This window comes from Olea europaea, unplaced genomic scaffold (assembly GCF_002742605.1).
Source record: "Olea europaea var. sylvestris unplaced genomic scaffold, O_europaea_v1 scaffold1019, whole genome shotgun sequence".
Taxonomy (NCBI): domain Eukaryota; kingdom Viridiplantae; phylum Streptophyta; class Magnoliopsida; order Lamiales; family Oleaceae; genus Olea; species Olea europaea.
Window position 1 is genome coordinate 398,884 of NW_019227515.1, and position 22,629 is coordinate 421,512.

The 22,629-nt window shown below is 33.2% G+C and overlaps 1 protein-coding gene, 1 long non-coding RNA gene and 1 pseudogene across 2 annotated transcripts; 2 read left to right on the top strand and 1 right to left on the bottom strand.

Annotated features, from left to right (window-relative positions):
* The first annotated feature begins 650 nt into the window (after positions 1-650).
* Positions 651-1,847, top strand: LOC111372619. The gene is made up of 3 exons (XR_002698802.1): positions 651-733; positions 1,047-1,133; positions 1,671-1,847. It is a non-coding gene; the product is annotated as an uncharacterized LOC111372619 (long non-coding RNA).
* Positions 1,848-2,475: 628 nt separating this feature from the next.
* On the top strand, positions 2,476-5,692 carry LOC111372644 (annotated as a pseudogene).
* A 14,830-nt stretch (positions 5,693-20,522) lies between these two features.
* On the bottom strand, positions 20,523-22,388 carry LOC111372628 (protein FAR1-RELATED SEQUENCE 5-like). Its single transcript, XM_022995009.1, has one exon. The coding sequence runs from the start codon at positions 22,386-22,388 to the stop codon at positions 20,523-20,525; it is 1,866 nt and encodes a 621-aa protein (XP_022850777.1).
* Positions 22,389-22,629: the final 241 nt, after the last annotated feature.

Below are 22,629 nucleotides of genomic sequence, written 5' to 3' on the forward strand. Positions count from 1 at the left end.
AGTTGGAAAGTTGTATATCTCATGAAATATGTCGTTAAAATTAATTGTTGACTTGATTTTAATCTCTATCAAATAGGGGCCTAGTCTTTTTCCTCCTTTTTTTAATGTTTACATTGGAGTGTCTATAAACAACATTCAATTAGTAAAAACCGATATCAAGAAAGGATTGGTGGCTCTATCCTCTCCACTATTCAAGTTAGTCATGAACCCATGTTTGATTTAGGTGGAAAAAAATAAGATTTTTAGTAATTTTTGATAAAAAAAATTGATAAAATGTATGGTTGAAAAGTTGACTAAAAAATTGTGAGACCCATGAAATGTTATTAAGTGTACGAGAATGTTTTATTTGTACTCTTATGGAAAGATATTACCGGTCTTCTAGAGCGTAACTTTCAATATTTATATTACATGTCCTCTTTTGTCTAACCTTTCTACTCTACCTACGTTTCAAAGTTTGATAGTTTAAGAGGGTATTTGGGAGTGATTTTTCACTCAAAAAAATTATTTTTTTTTATCGTTATTTCACTATTTCAATCGTGAAGTTTGACTTCTTCTCTCATAGATGACCCTTGTTGGGAATCTACTTATACATGCACAGCGGAATTTAAAATATATTTCGATTCCCATCCAATAGATCTCATTGTGTTTGNGAGACCTCATTAACATGCTACCAACCTGTCATGATGTTGCTGCTAATCGTTGGGCTAATTTCGTGGCCGTCGATTTTTACAAGGTATTCCTTCTCTTCTACCTTTTATTGGATTGTCGGGTTCGTAAGTCAAATCGTACAATATTTGACTTCTTAGTCCAATTGAGGTCCCATAATCCATTGGCAGAATCTCTATTTTTGTATCTACTTCTTGTATAAGGGTTTCTTAGGCCAACTTTCTCTAAAAATTCTTTTTTTTTTTTTTTTTTTTTTTTTTTTTTAAAAACTTTTTAAAAAAAACCCCAAACTTTTCAAAAGTCTTATCAAACGAACCCTAAAGAAGCACTAAATATTAAATTTTTCTTACAGACCAATTGTAATGTTCTTGTTAATGCAGAGGAGCGAGGGAGGAGGAAGTTTCCAAGCGACGGACACCTTAAATGGGGAGTTACTCTGTGGGTGTAACAACGTACACGCATGTGTTGTAAGTAACGCTCTATTTATGTAAATATTATTACCATTCATCTTTAAGTCGTATTACTTTCATAATTTTGTGGCTTATTTAACTTTGTGCATGTCCATTATTTCTATTTGAGTCATTTTTTTATAAGTGTTTATCTGTTACTTTGATCCCTATCTAACGGACTTGATATTTGTTAATAATTATAGCATGTGTTACGAAATAGCAGTGTAATACAGTATTTTTGTAAAATAAAAAGTTTGAACAGTATTATGGAAATAATTTATATACTTCGGTTACTTATGAAAATAAGCCGGGCGTGCCTAGGATGTTTTAGGCCCTTTCTAACAAAGCATTGTTCATAAACATTCATTTTCGAGTCCACATTGGGTGCTCTTGCAAGAAGAAAAGTGCAATGAGAATTTTTGTTTTTGTTTTTGTTTTTTGTCATAATTGGATTTTATTTTATTTTCTGCATTATTAAATTTTGTTGGTAATATTAAAAATTTTAATTTGCGAAGCACTCAACGCATGAAAATGACAAGAAATTAAATTTTGCAGGTGGGATCAACTTCAGGAACATGCAATTCTGTACAATAATGAATTGATTTCACTATCTTTTAAAATGTATTTGGACCATAATTTTCCAACAAGTGTATAATATACATTTGGATGGTATTGTGCATTTCAGTCCTATATTTGGACTCGACCAACACTATTTTGATCGATCTTCTTACATCTTTGTGTCTGTGAAATTGTTTTTTGTTAACTCATATTTTGTATGTTGATCAAAATCCATGAAAGTAAATAATGATTTTAAAAAATATTGAAAGAATGGATGTCCCACTATTTGTAATTAATACTTATCAAAAATCAAAAGAGATTTGCATGTAACTTGGAAACGATCAAAAGCTAAAACAAGCTTGTTTAAAAATCAAGATTCGATGGCTTTTTAACACTAAGTGTTAAAAAATTCTATGAGTTTATCTTTTTTCAAATATATATGTTTTTTCACCAGTTACTCCAAAATTGAGATTTAAAAGGCTTGAGCCGTGGAGAGGAAAGGAGAGAGGGAAGTGGAATGAATTGGGCTTGAGTCGGAACGGGAATGTCCTCTAATTATAGAGAAATCAATGTTTCAGCTTTAGCTTTCTTGTTCATTTATTTATTTATTTATTTTAATCTTGAATTTGGCATTTTGGCTTTGTGGTGGCAGCAACGGTTGAAACGGCGAGGTGATTTTGGTTTTTTGGGTGGTTTTAGGGTGCGTAAAGAAGATGTACTTTTATTTATTTTCTGGATTTTTATTTAATTATTTTTATTGTTTAATGTGATAAATATAAAATTACTATTTTGACCTTTTGAAATTATTTAAAAAAATGGTCAAGTTCTTCGGTCAACTAATAGAAATATGGATGGAATTTATCCGTTTGGACCTTAGCTGATACAGATTGAAAGGTTAGGGGTGACGTATGCAATGATTAATAGATTAAGAAACGTTTACAAGTGTTTAAAAAGTTTGGGACCTCACTGTAATTATCCCTTAAATATATATTCATGCTAGTGCACATTTTCTTGATTTGATTTAGCCAAAAAAATTTATAAATGGTTTAATCTATAAATCAATAGAAATGAATGATCAATTAAAATATCCGACTTACATCTCCTGTTCGCTTACCAAGAACGCATGTTAAAATTGTTATAATTTCATGGACTTTGAGAAACATGGGAACCACTTAGTTTCCAGTGGTTTGCTTCGACTTCCAATAGGTTGGTATGCATGTGCTTCTTTACAGTCTTTTTCTCTCTTCACTTTTATGAAAATATTAATCAATTATCAAATGATTAAAGCATCAGAATAATCATGATATACATTGATGGATTGCTAACCAATCAAATTCCCTATTAGATGATATAATCTAAAGGGTATTGATCATAGTGATGTGATGAAGATGTTTGCATGTACAATAATTAGTTATCAAGAATTCGTATCTAGTTTTGCAACTTGTTAACGATTTCATTTTAGTTTTGGTCATCACAACGTTGAGATGGACACTTGAAAAGCACGTCTCACAGCCCACATGGAGCGCTTGCAGGCCAGCATGGCCCAGCACAGTTGGTGATGACTGGCCGGCTGGCCGGACCTAGATAATTTTAGACATTCTATGCCTAAATTGAGGTCGGGCTGCCAAACCGGGCCATCTCAAAATTGAGCCATGTCTGCCTGGCATGGTTATATTTACACATTTAGTAAGGTCTATATAAGTATAAACACAATAATCACTCATCACTTGAACACAATACCATCAAAAATTTTCTCTCTGATCTCTGAAGTGATTGGAGCTTCTAGGGAGAAACTATGGCTGTATTCAGTCTAAGTTTTGGTATATTATCGGGGCTTCATCTTGAGTATTGCTTTACTAAGGTGGAACCAAGTAAGGCACAGGAAGAAAGGATTACCCCCCGGTACCATGGGCTGGCCAGTTCTGGGCGAAACTAACGAGTTTCTAAAGCAAGGTCCAGCCTTCATGAGAAACAAAAGAACGAGGTCTCTTTCACCATTCTAAGATGGTTCAAAATCTTGCGAATACTTGTGACTAATTTTTTGACCTCATGCTTCTAAAACAGGTATGGAAGTTTTTTCAAGTCCCACATTTTTGGGTGCCCTACAATTATATCCATGGATCCAGGGCTAAATAGATATATACTAGTGAATGAATCAAAAGGCCTTGTCCCTGGCTATCCTCAGTCCATGCTTGACATCTTAGGTAAATGCAACATTGCAGCTGTCCACGGTTGTACTCATAAGTACATGAGGGGTGCATTGCTCGCTCTCATTAGTCCCACCATGATTAAAGACCAACTTTTGCCGAAAATCGATGATTTTATGAGATCCCATATCAGCAAATGGGATAACAAAATCATTGACATTCAACAGAAAACAAAAGAGGTGTGTAATGGTGATCACGCATTGGTTTTCTTCGTTTTCCCTCATTAATGATATGCATGTCTCTTATGATTTTGTTGATCAGATGGCTTTTCTCTCGTCACTGAGGCAAATCGCAAGTGTTGAATCCGTCTCTGTTTCTCAAGAATTCATGCCTGAATTCTTTAAGCTAGTGCTGGGAACTCTCTCTGCCTATCAATTTTCCTAATACAAACTATTATCTCGGCATCCAGGTGACTAAATTGTCTTACTATCTACCAAACATACACATACCTTTCTGAATGAAATGCCTAGAAAATTTAATATTGAGGCATATCACAGGCAAGGAAAAACATTAAGAGTTTGTTGAGAAAACTTGTAGAAGAGAGAATAGCTTCTGGAAGAACTCATCACGACATGCTTGATTACCTACTCTACAGCGAAAAGAACAAGTACAAGCTAAATGATGAGGAGATGATTGATCTGATCATCACAATTTTGTATTCAGGATATGAGACTGTTTCGACGACTGCAATGATGGCCATCAAGTATCTTCATGATCATCCAAAAGCACTTGAAGAATTAAGAGTAAGTCAATAAAAGATTCGGTTTCATCTAGCTTATATATTTTGCATATATTCCAACCTGATATCATGAATTCTGTAGAAAGAACATACGGAAATCAGAAAAAAGAGAAGGCCAGAGGATCCTATCGACTATAATGACTACAAATCAATGTGCTTTACGCGTGCTGTAAGTGTTCGAATTCTCATCTGAAATAGATAATTAGTAGGGAAATTTTTCATTTAGTTAAATTGTAATAACACGATGATGCAGGTTATTTATGAGACCTCAAGATTAGCTACAATAGTTAATGGAATTTTGAGGAAGACAACAAAAGACATGGGAATAAATGGTATGTAAATTTAAATCGTAAGTTCCTCAAGAATCAGAGACCTTGATTCTATTTTTCACTTATTTTATCACAGAATTGCTTATCAATTTGTTTATTCCTTTTCAGGATGTGTAATTCCCAAAGGATGGAGGATATATGTGTATACAAGAGAGAATAATTATGATCCATGCCTTTATGCTGATCCATACACGTTCAATCCTTGGAGATGGCTGGTTCGTAATCCTAAATCCTAAATAAATACTCGCGATATAATGGACAAGATTTTAAAACTTCAGGTATTCATATAAAATGGTGAAAAATGCAGGAAAAAGGCCTTGAAAACTCAAATTACTCATTCATCTTTGGAGGAGGAACGAGGCAGTGTCCCGGAAAAGAATTTGGACTAGCGGAAGTATCTCTATATTTCTTCATTACTTTGTGACGCTATACAAGTGGGAGGAAGTGGGAGGAAACATGCTGATGAAATTTCCGAGGGTCGAAGCACCTAATGGACTTCATATCAAGGTTTCAACTCAATGACATACTGAAAAAATGTACATAAAAATAACATTATTGGAGACGCATTGGATGTACAGTAATACTTTTAGCTAACATTTTAGAAAATTGAAACCCTGTTGCATCGGTTTAAATCCGAATCAATCTGATATTCCTCCCAAATACCCAAAAGTTAAAGCTTCTTCAGTGCATAGCCATAAAATTGTCGACCTGCTTGCCTGTACACCAATATTTAGTCATTGTTTGGTAGAGATTAAAATCAATTTTTTTTGTAAATTTTGATAAAAGTTAATGAAATATGGTCTTGAAATGTTTTCCTATTAATTATGAATGTAGAATCCTACCTAACAATAGTGATATTAGAGAATCACCTGGAGGCTCTTTAAATACAAAATACTCTTTATTTTAGAGAGTCAACGTTTAAAAATGAACTCCAAGACATTCTCTATTTTAACTTTTAAAATAGAGAGTGCGTTTAACTTTTCAAATTCAGATAGTCAAACTCACTCTATATTCTTAATGTATTGTAATTGCATTTAATATATTACAAATTTCAATAATCTACAATTTAAATTTTTCTAATTACATTTGAATTGATTGGTCAATAATATATTAAAAAAATTATATTCAAATAAAATATGCTGTAGTGGATCGGAGACCTTGTAAGCAAAATTGTGGGAAAATTGCACCAATTCGGTGAAAAAGTTGCACCAAGGTGCCATGGTTGAAGTGGAAGTGTCAAACTGTCAATATTACACAGATTATATGCAGAGAACTCAATAAAAGACTGAAAATTGCAATTTTTCTTATAATTTAAATGGATATAATCAAACATTTTGAGACTGCAGATTTTTACTTGGAACAAAAACATTGAAAATAAACAACAAAATTAAGATCTCAGAAAAAAAAAATCACAAAACAATATGAATAATATAATCAAAGATCTGAATCAATCATTGCTGAAACCCATTTTCAAGCTAAAGTGATTTATGAATAAAAGGTTAAACAATTTTCAAAGAGATTTTGTCCATCCAATTCAAGGAGTACCATAAAACACGAGAATCAATTTATGAGTTTAAAAGATATTCCTCAAACAATCAGTACTTAAAAGTTTGAGCGAAATTGAATCAGATCTATACATAATAAGAGAAATTGGAAAGTAAGACAGGATCAGAACGGGTAGATGCGAAGAAGACAAGGATCGAAGCAAGTATAAACATGAATAAACGGACAGAAGGAAAGGGGAGGAAACTTCGAAAACCTTCGGTATGGGAGGTATAGGAAATGAAAGGAATTTCTGGAAATGAAACAAATTCAATTCCTAATGCCTCCCAACCGAAATGCTTCCGGCAGCCTTTCTCTCCCTTTGCCTCCTGGTCCACCACCACCATCAAAGCCGCCGTCACTCCTCCTATGAAAGGACAATGGTTCAGATAGTTATATATAGAAACCAACTCAGCGGCGGAAAGATACACTAGGGTTAGGGTTTGAAGGTTCACAATACTCGGAGGGCTCTGCTCTCTCGGGTCTATGCTCTGACTATGCTGGGCTTTCGGGTCTACTTCCTTTGGATATGAAGATTTTGGGCAATTGACATTCTACTTTAAAATTTTAAAATAATATTGTGTAAGCCCCATTGTTATCAAAAAATACATTTTGAAATAATGTTATGATAAAAAATGGGTGGTTAAAAAAATAAAGAAAGTTTTGGATTTGCGTATAATATTATTTTATTGAAAATTGTGTGGTTAAAATGATATCAAATTATTGTTGAAATATGCATTTTGATGGAAAAAATAGGGCTCAAACAAGGGTTAAATAGTGAAAGCGATTATTTGAAAAGTGATTATTCAGTTTCATGTTAGTGGATAACAAGTTGAAGTAATTCGTACCAACATTGTCAATTAGATAATTGATTTTCAAGCAGGCGAATTTGAACTTCTTCCTATCTCCATATTGTATTTGGAATTTTTCTATTCGAACTATTAAAATCTAATCCCAAAGTGATAATCTAATATGGATTTCATTTATAAATGGCGAGTCTCACACAACAACAAGATGACAAAGGAAACGAAAAATGGAAAATTATTTAGTTGTTGATGATAATCAACGAGTAGAGATGTTCTCCTTCTTACTTTTATTGAGAACTCAGTAATACGTTTCTTTTGCAACAAAGTCAAAACGATAAACTATCATTGAAAAAAGTAATAGGGTTGATGAAAATATAATTTTTTTAAAGAAACTTGTGGTGTAACAAACAAAATTAATAATTGTATATTTGAAATATTAAAAAGCCTGATTATTAGTAATACAAGAAAAAAATAATGTTGTGGCGTAACCATTGAAATTTGTGGTGGTATTAACTTTTTGGAAATATTGTTTTCCTATTTCTTTATAAGTTATTATTTGCAGTTGCTCACTGTCATAGTATCGTAAAGTGGTATATATGTTGCGATTAGTGATTTGATGTATTAATGTGGTAATTTTTTTATTATCTTATGCATCAAATCACTAATCGCTATATGTATGCCACATAAAACGACTGCGATAGTGAGCGATTGCAAATAACATTATTATTTATATAAAAATTTAGTGAATTGATATTTTTACCTTCCTTGAGCATAATTCGCTCCTTTAATTAAGAAGGGAAGCTTTTTACTCCCTTCAGAATAGGATGGTAATTATTTTAGAATAATTGATCATGTAAATTAAGTATCCTAATTAGGGATTGTAAATGAAATCTCGACTCTTCTTTCTTTTTTTAGTACAAAATAAAACCCACTAAAGATATATAAACTAATCGATCTAAAAAACTTTTAATAGACTTCATTTAGGTTGTCCAATTTTATTGGAAGGCAAAGCTTCCTTATGGAGGATCTGACCCATCACGTCAATAAGATATCGTTGTAGATTCGAGGTGTCAAGCACAAAACTTGTCATCCAACACAAAAAATTAAAAGACTAATAAACTCGAACGCTTGACACTTTGATCGAAAACCCAGGGCAGCTTCATTTTGTAGAACAAAAGATGTAAACTCCTAATAAAAAATTCACTCAAGTTTTAGCCGCATCGGATGTTAATATGAAACTATTAAGTACCAATTTGGTGCAACTTTCTCGGGATTTTGCAAAGTTACCTTATGAGCATTAAACCAAATATCATACCAAACGCATTTTGCTTCTTTATTTCTTTAATTTTAAATTCTCACCCATTTATTTATTTGAAAAATTATTTAATTACATTTTAACAAACAAAATAAGAAAGTAATTTTATTTTAATGCATTCAATAATTATTATTTATTAAATTAAAAAATTATAATAATTATCAAAATTTGCTGTAGTGGATCGGAGACCTTGTAAGCAAAATTGTGGGAAAATTGCACCAATTCGGTGAAAAAGTTGCACCAAGGTGCCATGGTTGAAGTGGAAGTGTCAAACTGTCAATATTACACAGATTATATGCAGAGAACTCAATAAAAGACTGAAAATTGCAATTTTTCTTATAATTTAAATGGATATAATCAAACATTTTGAGACTGCAGATTTTTACTTGGAACAAAAACATTGAAAATAAACAACAAAATTAAGATCTCAGAAAAAAAAAATCACAAAACATAATCAAAGATCTTAATCAATCATTGCTGAAACCCATTTTCAAGCTAAAATGATTTATGAATAAAAGGTTAAACAATTTTCAAAGAGATTTAGTCCATCCAGTTCAAGGAGTACCATAAAACACGAGAATCAATTTATGAGTTTAAAAGATATTCCTCAAACGATCAGTACTTAAAAGTTTGAGCGAAATTGAATCAGATCCATACATAATAAGAGAAATTGGAAAGTAAGACAGGATCAGAACGGGTAGATGCGAAGAAGACAAGGATCGAAGCAAGTATAAACATGAATAAACGGACAGAAGGAAAGGGGAGGAAACTTCGAAAACCTTCGGTATGGGAGGTATAGGAAATGAAAGGAATTTCTGGAAATGAAACAAATTCAATTCCTAATGCCTCCCAACCGAAATGCTTCCGGCAGCCTTTCTCTCCCTTTGCCTCCTGGTCCACCACCACCATCAAAGCCGCCGTCACTCCTCCTATGAAAGGACAATGGTTCAGATGGTTATATATAGAAACCAACCCAGCGGCGGAAAGATACACAAGGGTTAGGGTTTGAAGGTTCACTATACTCGGAGGGCTTTGTTCTCTCAGGTCTATGCTCTTACTATGCTGGGCTTTCGGGTCTACTTCCTTTGGATATGAAGATTTTGGGCAATTGACATTCTACTTTAAAATTTTAAAATAATATTGTGTAAGCCCCATTGTTATCAAAAAATACATTTTGAAATAATGTTATGATAAAAAATGGGTGGTTAAAAAAATAAAGAAAGTTTTGGATTTGCGTATAATATTATTTTATTGAAAATTGTGTGGTTAAAATGATATCAAATTATTGTTGAAATATGCATTTTGATGGAAAAAATAGGGCTCAAACAAGGGTTAAATAGTGAAAGCGATTATTTGAAAAGTGATTATTCAGTTTCATGTTAGTGGATAACAAGTTGAAGTAATTCGTACCAACATTGTCAATTAGATAATTGATTTTCAAGCAGGCGAATTTGAACTTCTTCCTATCTCCATATTGTATTTGGAATTTTTCTATTCGAACTATTAAAATCTAATCCCAAAGTGATAATCTAATATGGATTTCATTTATAAATGGCGAGTCTCACACAACAACAAGATGACAAAGGAAACGAAAAATGGAAAATTATTTAGTTGTTGATGATAATCAACGAGTAGAGATGTTCTCCTTCTTACTTTTATTGAGAACTCAGTAATACGTTTCTTTTGCAACAAAGTCAAAACGATAAACTATCATTGAAAAAAGTAATAGGGTTGATGAAAATATAATTTTTTTAAAGAAACTTGTGGTGTAACAAACAAAATTAATAATTGTATATTTGAAATATTAAAAAGCCTGATTATTAGTAATACAAGAAAAAAATAATGTTGTGGCGTAACCATTGAAATTTGTGGTGGTATTAACTTTTTGGAAATATTGTTTTCCTATTTCTTTATAAGTTATTATTTGCAGTTGCTCACTGTCATAGTATCGTAAAGTGGTATATATGTTGCGATTAGTGATTTGATGTATTAATGTGGTAATTTTTTTATTATCTTATGCATCAAATCACTAATCGCTATATGTATGCCACATAAAACGACTGCGATAGTGAGCGATTGCAAATAACATTATTATTTATATAAAAATTTAGTGAATTGATATTTTTACCTTCCTTGAGCATAATTTGCTCCTTTAATTAAGAAGGGAAGCTTTTTACTCCCTTCAGAATAGGATGGTAATTATTTTAGAATAATTGATCATGTAAATTAAGTATCCTAATTAGGGATTGTAAATGAAATCTCGACTCTTCTTTCTTTTTTTAGTACAAAATAAAACCCACTAAAGATATATAAACTAATCGATCTAAAAAACTTTTAATAGACTTCATTTAGGTTGTCCAATTTTATTGGAAGGCAAAGCTTCCTTATGGAGGATCTGACCCATCACGTCAATAAGATATCGTTGTAGATTCGAGGTGTCAAGCACAAAACTTGTCATCCAACACAAAAAATTATTATAGATTTGGGGAATTGGCACATTCTTTGGGGAGGTCTTTCCAAGAATAATTATGAAAAGATTTTAAATGCAATAATAATGGATTATTGTTGACAATCCTATTTAAAAATGTTAGATGTCGATAATTTAGATAGAATTATCAACGCACGTCTGTCATCTATTGCCGAAAATAATATTATCGATAATTTTATCATCAATTATCAATTATGCTTCAATCATTGTGAATGACCAACGAAGTTTGACAATCAAATCTTATTATTTCTTCGCTATATTTTATTTCTTCTATTTATAGTATATCGATGTATAAGTTAGTTTTCAGTTTCCATTCCATCTTCAATGTATTTATTGTAATTAGTATATATTTTATATATGTAAATTAAAATGGGCAACAACAATATCATCAATTATATTATCTACAATTACTAGTAATTCCTTGGTCGCTGATGATCGACGGAGAAGCCATAGGTGTTAATGACTCAAGCTTTTCTATCTTTATTTTTAATTTTTTTTTTTACATTTTATATTTTTAGTTTTTATTTTATATTTTTTGTTCAACATCAAATAAACTATTGTCTAAGCATTCAGGTAATTGAATTGTGCTATTGTCTACCAAACATACACGTACTTTTTTGAATGAAAAGCTTAGAAAACTTAATATTGAGGCATATCATAGGCAAGGAAAAACATTATGAGTTTGTTGAGAAAACTTGTAGAATAGAGAATAGTTTCTGAAGAAACTCATCATGACATGCTTGATTATCTACTCTACAGCGGAAAAAAACAAGTACAAGCTAAATGATGAGGAGATGATTGAACTTATCGTCACAATTTTGTATTCGGCATATGAGACTGTTGTTGGAAAAATATACATGCATAAACTCTATTCAAATAACATATCTTTTATGTGCATAAAATTAGATAGTATTTTGACTTATCAAAATCGAATACGTAAAGTAGAAACAAAAAATGCATGAATATAACTTTGGTCGAGGCAAGAGTTTGACTCTTTTTTCTTAAGACGATAATGCCTTGCACTGGTGCTATTGGTTTTTCAGCATCCATTTCCCAAGATAAAATGACCACATCTCACAATAGAAGCGCTCCAAATTTCATAGACCAATAAACCTATTTATGTTTTGAACATTCTTTATGAAACTTGATTCCAAAAAAATACATTATTTTAAAGTGAATATGCATTAGTATGATAATAAAATTATGAAGTGAATGAATGAATAAATATATGGGGTCTATATATAGGTGTTCGAAATATTTGTTTCAAATGACACAACTGTTGGAATTAGTCTCTATATTTGAAGAAACGCATATTTTGAAAAACGATAATGTCAAAAGTCACAATCTTTCATATAGAAATATAAATTTTCAACCAAATAATTTCTTGAATATTCTATAATCACATATATAAGTGATTTAAATTTAGCTTAATTTTTCATTCACCAAATAACAACTTTCACTTAAATAATTAAGAATTGATCACCAATTTCATATACAAAATTCCAACAATCCCCCATATGAATGAAAATTAATGTCTGTGCAGATGCTAAACAGAGTTTAAGAGGAAAGCTACTGTATTTGGATAGGTACCTTATGGATTTGAACATTCTGTAGTGAACTACTTCGAATTTACTTGGCTAATTAGTGAACGGATGTCTTGAATTGTCTGTTGTTGATGTAAACTAAGACAATAGTACTCACACAATAATCTCTCTAATATTTTTGAGTCTCACTATTATGTTCATGTTGACCATGAACAACTCTTGAATTTCATAAATGCTTTAAAGAATTCAAGCCTTGAAACATTCTCATTGAAGCGGTCCCACTTCACACTTATACAGATGATCTCTTATTAAGAGTACCTGTCACACCCTGCTTGGTTTGTTCAAGATATAGGAATCATTAAAAATATAACTTAGCATAAAACTTTCTGCATATAGCACTTTACCTATCATAGGAATGGCTATGAATTAAATCCCTAGTGCTCATTGAATCTTCATAACTTAGTTATCCCATTGAACCAAGATTTTGGAATCTCCAATCAACAAGGTTGGGTTATCATTACAAAAATCCTTATGTAGTAGACTTTTAAGCACATTCTCTTCGATATGCAGTATTCTTGATCTCTCGATAAATCTTCTCTTAGCGGATCCATGAATTTATGCCATATGAGATCAATTGCTTAATGATATTATGTCTATGACATATATTATAGGTGATTCTGTATCTCATTAAATATAGTTAGCAATCACGATAATTCATTTAATATATACAGATTGTGACAAACTAAGAAATCCTCTTATGAAGCTACATACTTCTATATAACTTTAATATAAAGCTATATCATCTTCCAAATAATAGTATAGTTGGAGGATTTCTAGATCATTGCACTAGTCAAACATTTTTACTACTGAATTTTGTAAAATGGATAGTCAATTTACTACTGAACCAATATCAACTACAATATAGTCATCCTTTGAATATTCTTCAAATATTCCAACAACTATCATTGCATATCCAATACAAATACAATAATCGACTTTTCATCCTATTTTAACCATATCCAGTTTAAGGTATGGCACATATGTGAATCATCCTCATACATCTAAAATTAGTATAAGGGCTTTCTACCTCTTCACCTTCATAGAGTAAATTTCTATGACTAATAAGGTATAAGGAAATGTAGCTTTTTAAATAAGTTACACCTACAATTCCTCAATTAGAAATGTACGTGCAAATAGTAGTATTGCATCCACTCATCTTGAACTTTCAATATAGGTTCACAAGCATTAATAATAACCCCCACATATTTAGATTATTCTTTGAACTAAGAGTTTTTCAACACTTTTATAATTCAATTCATTTATCAAAAAGATAATGTCTATATCGAATGTTTCGTGAAAGTCTAATTACTTTCAATTTAGGGTTGCCAATTCACAAATAGTACAAATGAAATATACTTTTACTTCAATCAATTCTTTTTAATTTGATCGTAAAAATTTGATCAAGGTCAACACATAGACCCAAACACAATTTAGGATTCGTAAACCAACAATGCTTTCAAAACATATATCAATTTAATTGATTCCAAGATTGAAGTTAATATGTTACATCTATACACATATATTAGCATAATACCAAATTGAAGACGCTAAGCATCTTGATCACAAGAATTGCAACTACTCGAAATGTATGCAACTTATCAAACTTGTGGCACTTCACGAGATAGTACCATTTGTTTCCAATATGTGTCATTTCATATCAAACAATAAGGCACATATTCAAAAAAGAATATCAATCTGCCTTCAATGAAAGTTCATGTACATTCAACCGATAATTGGCATCCTTCCAAATATTGGGTGTAGTCCCAACGGTATTCATTTCTATTACCAAAACAGAAGTTCAATATAAAATGAAGAGAGCATCTTATTTGCTTATTCCAAACCATTAATTCATCCATCTCTTGTCCTTGAACCATAAATTTAAAAACACCTGACAATGGTTTCTATCTATAGGAATGCCAACGTTTCTTGTGAAGCCCATATGCTTTCACTGGCACATGTTCCTTCATTTAAGAAATTTTTTTAGTTTGGATGCGGTTCCATAAATCGACGCCTCCTTCCTCGAATAGGTTCATGCACACATGCTACCATGGTTTTATTCAACCAATTATTGGCATCTATTCCAGTAATATCAGAGTTTTATCAATAACATTGATATAGAGATCATATTTAAGTAAATATACATGTCATTTTATTTGATCTCTAAGTAGAATAATCAATTTGATGTTCATGAAAACTGATTATGAAATATTATGCTACCCAGAATACTTCCATGCTTTATCATTCAATTTACCGAAAGTATTATCCAACAAATGCACAAAATCAAATTACTCAAAAAATGAATTGGAAAATGACGTTGGATTCGTTTGCATAGTGAAATCAATCGCCGAACAGTCACCATTACCAAATAGATCCTTCGCCACCACAACTGGTTTGAAAAATGCATTTAGAGTAGTCATAAACTTCCTTAAAAACCATATGCACTTGTTGAAAATAAACCAATTTTCATGGTACTTAACTAATTTATGGAAAGACACATATTGACAACCATGCATTTTGATTTAACAATTGCAACCATATGCAATTTATATAATATTCTAGTTTCATGATTCACTTAACAAATGGACAGCATGGACAGCAACATACAATTTCATACAATAACATTATAGTTTCTCATGTATGTATCGGTTCAATTTTTAAGAGTTGCACAAAACCCCATCCAAGCATAAAAACATAAATTGGTGTTGAAATCATGCAATCAGATTCATGAATAATATAAAATGCACGAATTATCGTATAAAGATTATTGGAAAAATAGACTTGCATAAATTACATTTAAATAACATATCTTTTATGTGCATAAAATTAGACAATATTTTGACTTACCAAAATTGAATACGTAAAGTAGAAACAAAAAAAACATGAATATAAATTTGATGAAGACAAGATTTTGACTCTTTTTCCTTAAGACGATAATACCCCGCACTGGTACAAACAATTTTTCAGCATTCGTCTCTCAAGATATAACTACAACGTCTCATAATAGGAGCACTCCAAATTACGTAGACCAACGAACCTACTTATATTTTGAACACTCTTTATGAAACTTGACTCCAAATAAATGCATAATTTTGAAGTGAATATGCATTAGTATAATAATGCAATTATGAAGTGAATGAATAAATAAACACATGAGGTCTATATATAGGTGTTGAAAATGTTTGTCTCAAAAGACACAACTTGCGAAAGAGACACAACTCTTGAAATTAGTCTTCATATTTGAAGAGACACATCTTAAAAAATAATAATGCCAAAAGTCACGATCTTTTATATAGAATGATACATTTTTAGCCAAATAATTTTTAGAATATCTCATAATATTTTACGCAATTTTTCAATAATGCACGTATTTAAATGACTTAAATTTGGCTTAATTTTTCATTCACCAAATAAAAACTTCCACTTAAATAGTCAAAACCAATTTCATATACGAAATTCCAACAAGTGTTTCGACTACTTCAGTGATGGCCATCAAGTATCTTCATGATCATCGAAAAGCACTTCAAGAATTTAGAGGAAATTAATAGAAGATACAGTTTCTCAAAAAAAAAAAAATGTTGTCTATCTCATATGCTTCGTATATTCTAACTGATATCACAAATTTTGTCAAAAGAACATATGGTAACCCTAATTCATGATATAATAGACAAGATTTTAAAACTTCAGGAATTAATATAAAATGATGAAGAATGCAGGAAAAAGCCTTGAAAACCAAAATTACTCGCTCATCTTTGGAGGAGAAACGAGGCAGTGTCCCGAAAAAGAATTTGGACTAGCTGAAATATCTATATTTCTTCAAAAATGATACAAGTATAGACAAGTTATCACAGAATGCGTACAGAATTTCGAAAATGGAATGACATCATCAATACTTGAAATGGAAAAAAAAAAAACAAACAAACAAAATCGAGCAACAAAACCCGCAATAACATTACCCAGATGGTTTGAAGCGTTTTCCCATTTCCCCCAAATCCGGCGTCTCTTCCATTTGCCCCAAATCATCCAAGGAAATTTCTTCCCCATTTCTTCCAAATCACCCACGAAATTTCCTCTCCATTCACCTAGAACACTGTTCCTGTCACTACGTGAAGCGTAGTCTGGCAGCGAACGGGAAAATCGATGTCGCATTTAGCGAGAATCTTTGAAGCCGCAGTCGCTCCCCGCCATTGCCACGCTAAGAAGTTTTGTTTCTGGTATTGTACATAGATTTCCACATAAAAAATTTTAGTACGCCTTCGTTTTGGTTCTAAAAGTTTCAATTATGAAAATGCTACATGGATTTCAACATAAATTTTTTTTAGTACGCTTTCGTTTTGGTTCTGAAAGTCTCACATTATGAAAATGCTCGTAAGCTCATGTGGCTGGTAATGCCTAAACTGTATTTCTTTCCCCCTTCTGTTATTGATGTGAATCTTGTGGTAATGCCTTGCATATGAGATTTTGTCAGTAGTTTATTTATGTGTAATGGGAACGCGGCATTAAATGTTTCATCAAATGTTGAAATGAATCTAGTAAAAAAAGGAAAAAAGAGAATACAAGAAAGAGCGAGTTCTTGGATAGCTAGAGTGAAGACTGATGAGGGATGATAAATATGGAAATATGGTAATATTAACTCGATGCTTTCATTCCGAATATCTTTCCTAAGCTTTCTCGTTACTCCTCCCTATAGTGCTTAATTTTTACAATGGTATTGTGTTAATGTTGGCAATTGAGATTGAATACAGTTTATTAGTTGATGTGGGATTTTATAATTGAGATGAATTCATCTTTCTTCACTTGTTTTTGCAGCCTGGATTGACTACAATGAGAGGAAGGAATTTAGGAGTTTGTCATAGTTGCAGAAGCAATACTCACTACTTTGGAGAATGCCAAACAAAGCGCCGATGTCCTTCATGTAAACACAGATATCAAAAGTGTTTTGAGGTCGAATGGGATACTCATAACAAAGGCCGATTGTTCTTCACTTGTAGTAACGATTGTGTATATTTTGACTGGGTGAACGAAGATCTTCTAAGCGAGGAGTCAAGTTCCATTAACGAAGCGGTGAATCATGAGTCCAATGTTGAAGATGAAGAGTTGCCAAGACTCTTTGACAGTCTAGCTCGAATTAGCGAGAAACGAGGCGTGGACATATCAATGCACTTGAGTTTTAGCAAGGGAAAAGGCACACTGAAGTGCGAAGGGAAAGAGAAGGGTTCAAGTTGAACGGTTTATTTGAAGTTGCTTTATGGATGTATATGTAAGCTGTAGGCTATAGTTGAACTTGGTCGCTGTAGGCTGTAAGATATATGGATAATCTTATCAAAATTGTTCGATCGTTTTACATGATTCGTATTAGGTTTGTTGTAATATATGTCATGGTTGCTACAACTTTATGATAGACTTCTTCTCGTTTTTGTTTGCAAACATCTCGGTTGAATTGTTTAACTTTATGATAGACTAGTGTGAGCATTCAGCCTTCTGAAGAGTCATACATTAATAATAGGACAGTCGAGACAAATAACAGAAACACCTCCAACTCCCTCGCGCTTTGTATGCATAAAATAGAGTTAATTTTTCATCCAATGAATTTTTTTAATCTTTTGAGATTTTCAGAGAGAGCTCGCGAAGGAATGTGGGAAGGGACTACAGGAGTTCCGCAGAGGAAGAAAGGCGACGGGATATCACAAATGATGCTAAATTCACAATCGACAGCCATATCCATTAGAAATAGAATCATAAATTTGTAGCATATAATTCATGGTATGATTACAATCTGAACAAATTTAGAAAAACATTATTTTCAACAAGTGTATTTCAGCAGCAAAATTTAACCATCTATGCATTGTTCAAACAAATTCTTTATAACTAAATCCTACAACAACCGTTCATCCCTCTTCCTCTCAATTTAGCAAAGAAAATAACACATTCTATAAGTGAAAAAATTAAAATAGGCAGCAAACATGGTATGGTCTTTATATACACAGAATGCTTGCAATAATTTGTGTAGGACTATAATCACGATGCTCATGCCACATGCGGCTCATGATGCGAATAGAACTCTAAAATCTCCCGTCTACCCCAGATGGAGAGCCAAAACTTCCAGAATCACGAATATATTAATGAGAGGAGTAGCTAAACCTTGGATTTCAAACATCCTTCAAGATTCTCGAGTAGCTCCGGCTACAAGAAAGCTTGAAAGCTTTCCTTCCAACTCTTCAAGCAAATTATGGTATGCAAATGCTGGGTGTGTCTGCATATTTTTTATAACATGGCAAAACCAGAGTGAGCAACGTAAAAATGATTAAGAACTACTGTCATAATTCCATAAAAATCCGTACCTCTAGAGTAATGCTATAAGCTTTCCACAAAGCACTAACACAAAATTCATGACTTGCATGAAAGAAATATAAAAAACACTCTGATGTCTAACAACACCAAAAAATTAATTAAAAAACAAGTCTTCTGATGTCTAACAACACAAAATTCAGTGAACGGCTTTAAAGGATTTCAACTAATCAAAAAACACCATAAATTAAGTTAGCCACAAGTGAACCACACAACAAGTTTTCACAAAATTATCCCAATTCACAACCGATGTCTAACAACGCCAAAAAAAGCTAAGTGGACATCAATAAACAGACCTCACATTGGCGGGCGTTACTGTCATTCAACCACTGAAGTAAGCAATCCTCGGATCAATATTTGTCCAAAAAGATGGCAGTGACTTGCCTGGATTATGTGATAGATAAATAAAAATTTGGGGCAGCAAGAATGCAAAAAGATGGCAGTGACCAGTTGTTCAACAACACAATTTGTGTTAAATAATCTGTGCCATCAGAAGCCTACAAATGCATAAATTCAGAAAAAACTTGAAGCATAAAAGCATTGTAAAAGTCTAGTAGAAGACACAACAAATAAAGAACATTGAATCCGACAAGCAACACATGAATTTAGATTGACTTTTAACATAAACAAAGCATAATTGGAAGAACTGTCAATAGACTTATGAACTGTCAAAAACTTGCAACATCAAAATTCTATAAAGTAGTGTGACTGTTAACATAAACCAAGCTATAGATCACCAAAATGAGTTAATTCCAGTGCCAATATTTTTCTTCATTCGATCAAAACTCGAGACCAAAACTCCCTTCGATCAAAAAGTTGCAATAATCTTTTTCTCCCTTCCACGGCCACCAGTCAAAAGAAGCCTGTGGAACCTTCACTGGGCAAATGTTGAGAGTAGTTTGGCATGACATCACCTGAGTGAAAAGATAAACAGTTACAACGTCGCAATATACGAAATTACCAGACATAAATACGTACGAAACCCGAGCAATATATTACCTTGAGCATTGATTATGACATTTGTTGGTAGCAACGTCTGACTAGCATTGTAAGCCTAAATGGAAAAACACAATTTTAAGCAACTTTGACCGTGTAGCGGACCTAAAACAATTTACTCACCAATAGGTTTTTGTGACGATGATAAGGGTGACGGCCTAGAACTCTGAGAAGGTTGAGATGCCTGGACAGTTGGTGTTGCCTCTTGTGTACAACGAGGCCTAGCTGTCGATTTTTCCCCTTGTTTGACAATGAAGTGACTTGGATGTTTAGCAATAAAAATAATCATTTTGTGCATGCAAATTTTCATAAAAATAATTTCGAAAATTACCTTTTCCGATGGACCCTTCCGCCGGCATTTCGTAGGCGCACCCTTTCTGCTCGATGATACAAGGTCTAATATGCTGGTGGTGCTAGTATTCAGTGAATCGTTACAAGTCGAGCCCATGTTTGTCATATTTTGCAAACGGCCAGCGTTTCAGATACTCGATATCGACATCCGCAAATCTGATGCTTGAGATTTTATCCAATCCATTATACTACGGGTCCAACCATCATCATTTGCTGCGAGGTCTGCGACCTCTGAAAAAGCCCGACACATGTCATCATACCTCAACTGTTCAGGGGTACTCATCAATCCATCGTAATTTACTGCAACCCTTGTGTGTGCTCTACTGACATCTCTCATCCACCTCTTGAGTATGTACCTATCTGGCATTGTCGTAATGTCATTACGAATCAATATTGCGATCGCATGCCTGCAAATGATTCCTCGAAACTCAAATTGGCGACAACTACAAATCAACTCACATGACTCCCTCTGAAGTGACACGTGAAAAGTTTTCTTCTTCCTATGCTCCTGATATACAACATGTTCCCGCACATCGTAGGTCGTCCAAAAATGATCATTGGTATTTTCAGATACGATGTCACAGTATACTTTCCCGATGAACTCTTGTTGAACTTCCTTGAACTTCGGAATGGTGTATACTGCTTGAAATTGTTTTTCCATTTGAAATGCCGTTGCACAGGGCACCATTTGGGAAAATGACCTGAAATCGGCTTGGAACTCTTTCTCAACTTTACTTCTCAGTCCTCTTTCATATTGCTCCACGAACTGCTTCAACGAAGTCTTTGAATGCATGTACCCATCGAAAAATGCATTCATACTCTTAGATCGTTGGGTTGTTGACATCCCTGCCCAGAATGTAGTCTTCAAATAACATGGAACCCATCGATTCCTATTCTCATACAATCTCGATAACCAATCATTATCATGTAAGTCATATGTATCAAGCATCGATCTCCAACCTTCTTCGAATTCGTCAACAATATCTGAGTCATACACCAACCCATGTATAGCAGCAAAATTTGAGCTCTTCTGACTGAGGTAGCCAAACTTTTCTGGCAGTTTCTTCATAATGTGCCAAAGACACCATCTGTGCTTCGTTTTCGAAAAAATTATTTCAATGGCATTTTGCATTGCTCGATCTTGATTAGTAATGATCCCTCTGGGTGCTTCACCATGCATGCACTCGAGCCACGTCCTGAATAACCCCACAAAAGTCCCTGTTTCTTCATTAGATAACAACCCACAACCGAGTAGTGTATTTTGTCCATGATGATTCACCCCAACAAAGGGGGCAAAGGGCATGTCGTACTTATTTGTTATATACGTGGTATCGAAAGTGACCACATCACCAAATTCTTTGTAAGCTTGCCTGCATCTGTTATCTTCCCAGAAAACATTCTTTAGTCGTGACTCACCATCTAAATCCATACTAAAAAAAAATCCTGAGCACCTTGCCTGCATCTTTGAAGAGTACGCCTGTAATGCAATGGCATCTCCTTCTCCAAGGCGTAATCGTCTCTCTTGGTCAACATAGTTCCGACAATCTCTCTCCACAAAAGTCGTATTCTCATACCCACCTGCTTCCACAACTGCGGAGTTGTAGCTCTTGTGTAAAGGAATTCCTGCCATATCATTCACTTGGAGTTTTCGCTTCACACTCGCACTCAAAATTCGGTTGCATCGGTACAATCTAGACTGTGAAGGACTTGTCTTATGATTATGATCGAGGTACACTTTGTTAATTCTCCAAACTCCAAGATTATCTAAGGACGCGGATATTCTAGCTTTGCAATCAGTCTGACTTGTTGGTTGCGGCTTCAATGAACCGCCTGTAGCATAATTCCTTCGCCCTTCGCGACTACATGTGAAAGTCACGTATCTCATAACTCCATCATCACCTTTTTTCGAATTCCTTTTTCGAACTGGAAAGCCTACAACGTAAGCATATCTTTTGTAGAACTCCAACATTTCTTTCTCATCATTAAACATCATGCCTACCTCAGGCTCAGAGGCAACATCTCATGCTACATTTTCATTGTCCAATATGTTCAAATTATGCTGGATATTCTCGTTGTCACAGTCAGCCAACACATCATGATTCTCATCTTCCATAATTTCTTTTTCTGAATAGAGTAAAAAAATGAGAGATTTATAAGTACAGAGATAATAAAAAATATTTATGTACAGAGATAATCAAAATTGCAATATCATGTACAGCCAAATGAATATCGAA